Raw genomic sequence first — 3,438 nt, forward strand, 5'->3', positions numbered from 1 at the left:
CTTCAGCATCAGTCCTTCCAATGAATATTCAGAACTGATTTCCTTTAGGATGGACTGGTTTGGTCTCCTTCCTGTCCAAGGGAAGGAGCAAGAATCCTTCCAACACCACAGTTCAAAAGCATCAATTCTTCAGCACTCAGCTTTCTTTATAGTCCAACTCTCATATCCATACATGACTACTGGAAAAACAATAGCTTTGTCTAGACAGAACTTAGATCTTAAAACCTACTTCAGATCCACTGATTGAGAGTCTTTTACAAAAATTTCCCAAGTGATTCATCTGTATACTAAGATCTGGATGGGTGTTTTCTTCCTCAGCTACACAATAGAATCATCTGGAGAGCATTATTCTAAAAGATGCCTTAGACACTCCCACTCAGACAACTTGTATAATTTTGAGAGCAATAACCAAGTAATTTAAAAAGGGGGATGTAAAGTCAGAAAATGTAGAACTGAATAGTAGTTTGTTTACCTACTGTGTTTTAAAATACTTCTTACCGTTATGAACTTTATCTCCCTCAGAGTATTAAAGTGATGATAAAATAAGTATGATGAAAATTTTCATAAATTGTAAAACCCTAAACCAGTGTTATTGTTAATGACTGGCATGATATAAAATCATAAATCAATATTTTAAAGAAATTAAGCATGTTATTTCCAAAATGATGATATTCAAAGTAAGTCTGAATCAGGTTAACAAGTATTTATTAAATAGGTCTTCCCTGACTCAGAATTTGTGCATCATAATGTCAGAAATGGAATATTAAGTTTGTATTTTTAATAAACTATCAACATGATTATTGTCTTTCGTCTATTCCCTGACACATGAGGTAAAAGAAAAATTTGAAAATCTAAACTCACAACTGTAAACCCAGCCAGCTAATACTGACCTGTTGCCCTTCCTCCAATATTCTCTTACTTCGTATTATAATACTGTATAGAGTCCTAAACCCGCATCTCTTCTGGATTACTCCAGGTATGAAAATGTGAAATGGAAAGGACCAATTGGACAGACATTGAGTTCATTCTACAGGGACTTTCTGAGTATCCAAGAGCAGAAAAACTCCTTTTTGCGATGTGTTTGTTGATGTACCTGGTGATTCTCCTGGGGAACAGCACTTTGATCATCCTCACTCTCCTGGATTCCCACCTTCACACCCCTATGTACTTCTTCCTCTGTAATCTTTCCTTCCTTGACATTTGGTACACATCCTCCTTTATCCCCTCAGTGCTGATACACTTTCTATCCGAGAAAAAAACTATCTCCTTCACTAGGTGTGTTGTTCAGATGCCTGTCTCTTACACTATGGGGTCGACAGAGTGTGTGCTTCTAGCAGTGATGGCATATGACCGTTCCATAGCCATCTGCAGCCCTCTGAGATACCCCAGCATCATGAGCAAGGCGCTTTGTATTCAGATGGCAGCTCTCTCCTGGGGACTGGGCTTTCTCAACTCATTGACAGAAACAATTCTTGCAGTGCAGTTGCCCTTCTGTGGAAAAAATGTCATCAATCATTTTGTTTGTGAAATATTGGCTTTTGTCAAGCTAGCTTGCACAGATATATCCTTGAATGAGATTACTATCATGTTGGGCAATGTACTATTTTTATTTGTTCCATTACTGTTGATTTGTATCTCCTACATTTTCATCCTTTCCACTGTCCTAAGAATCAATTCAGCTGAAGGAAGAAAAAAGGCTTTTTCCACCTGCTCAGCCCACATAATGGTGGTGACTGTGTTTTATGGGACAATCCTCTTCATGTATATGAAGCCAAAGTCCAAAGACGCTGCTTTTGATAAATTGATTGCCCTGTCCTATGGAGTCGTCACACCGATGCTCAATCCTATCATCTATAGCCTGAGGAATACAGAAGTGCACGGCGCTATGAGAAAATTGACAGCTAGACTGGTTCTGGAGGAAAGAAGGAGAAATTTGCATCTTTGAATTTATGCACAAAATAAGCTCATATATTGGAGGCAAGGTTTTCAGTATAAGCAGAACAAAGGAAATAAAGGCTATACGTAAAATCACAGAATTTAAGAGTTGGGAAGAAATTTCAGGGTAATAATCTAACTTCATTATTTATGAAAATAGCATAAAAATGTAGGGACATGTAGTCCATGAAGTGAGAACAAACTTTCAGAAACAAGAAAAAAATTGAAATTAAACTTTTCCAGAAATATCCAGGTTTAATTTTTCACAATTAAAAATATGTATTTCTCATTCCCCTTTTTGAGAGAACTACTTGAGTTCATGTTTTTTCTCTTTATTACTCATTTTTGTTTTACTCAGGGACTTGATCGGCCCCAACCTCATTTTTCTAGTATATATATATTCCTTCTTCTTTCCCTTGCTGAGTTTCTTCTACCCAGTCTGCTACACTATATTGCATGCACCATGTAGCTATCCAAATATAATCTGTTCTTTCACACTTAGGGACAATAGTATATGTCACTTCATCCCCATTATCATATTTCTCCTATGGTGACAACTCAGGCATCTAATTAAAGAAAATTTAAATGTTTTATCTTCTGAAAAATCCTTCCAAATTTACCCACAGTGATAACACTGTTTACAATTGCCAAGATATGGAAGCACCCTAAGTGTCCATCAGCTGATGAATGGATAAAGAAGATGTAATGTGTCTGTGTATATATATGTGTGTGAATATCGTTGTTGTTTACTTGCTATGTCCAAAACTTTTGGGAACCCATAGACTGTCCCCTGCCGGCTTCTCTAAGAGATTTCTCAGGCAAGAATACTGGAGTGGGTTGCCATTTCCTTCTGGGGATCTTCCTGACCCAGAGATCTAATCTGTGTGTCCTGAATTGGCAGGGGCATCTTTACCATTGAACCATCAGGGAAGCCCCAATAGAATATTACTCAGCCACAAAGAAAGAATGAAATTCTGCCACCTAAAGCAACATAGATATACCTAGAATATATTACACTTAGTGAAATGAGTCAGAGAATGACAAATACTCTATGCTATTACTTTTATGTGAAATCTAAAAAATAAAACAAATGAATTTATGTTAACAAACAGTAACAGACTCACAGATATCGAGAACAAGCTAGTGGTCATTAGTGAGGAGAGGGAAATGGGGAGGATGAGCCAAGGTATGGAATGAAGAGACACAAACTATTATGTATAAAGAAGCAACAAGATTTCCTTTCCAGAAGAGGAAATATATCCATTATTATCTATTAATACTTTAAATGGAGTACAATCTATAAAAATAGTAAATCACCATGCTGTATAACTGAAACAAATACAATATTGTAAATCAACTCTATTTCAATAGAAAAGAAGTAAAAATTAAACATAAGGAAATAAGGATGCATCCTTCATCTATTTAACATAAGAATTTTCAGGTGCATGTATTCTGAAAGGTGCGAATAATGAAGGACAATGTTTCTACCATTAATCTCTTTTT

General features: G+C 36.2%; 1 protein-coding gene across 1 annotated transcript; it reads left to right on the plus strand.

Annotated features, from left to right (window-relative positions):
• Positions 1-991: 991 nt before the first annotated feature.
• LOC129651742 (olfactory receptor 13D1-like) lies at positions 992-1,945 on the plus strand. The gene has a single exon (XM_055580328.1). The coding sequence runs from the start codon at positions 992-994 to the stop codon at positions 1,943-1,945; it is 954 nt and encodes a 317-aa protein (XP_055436303.1).
• The last annotated feature ends 1,493 nt before the right edge of the window (positions 1,946-3,438 follow it).

This window comes from Bubalus kerabau, chromosome 4 (genome assembly GCF_029407905.1).
Source record: "Bubalus kerabau isolate K-KA32 ecotype Philippines breed swamp buffalo chromosome 4, PCC_UOA_SB_1v2, whole genome shotgun sequence".
NCBI lineage: Eukaryota > Metazoa > Chordata > Mammalia > Artiodactyla > Bovidae > Bubalus > Bubalus kerabau.

Bases quoted from the DNA above. Each gene is read 5' to 3' on its own strand.
- LOC129651742 (XM_055580328.1), top strand. From the start codon at position 992: ATGGAAAGGACCAATTGGACAGACATTGAGTTCATTCTACAGGGACTT.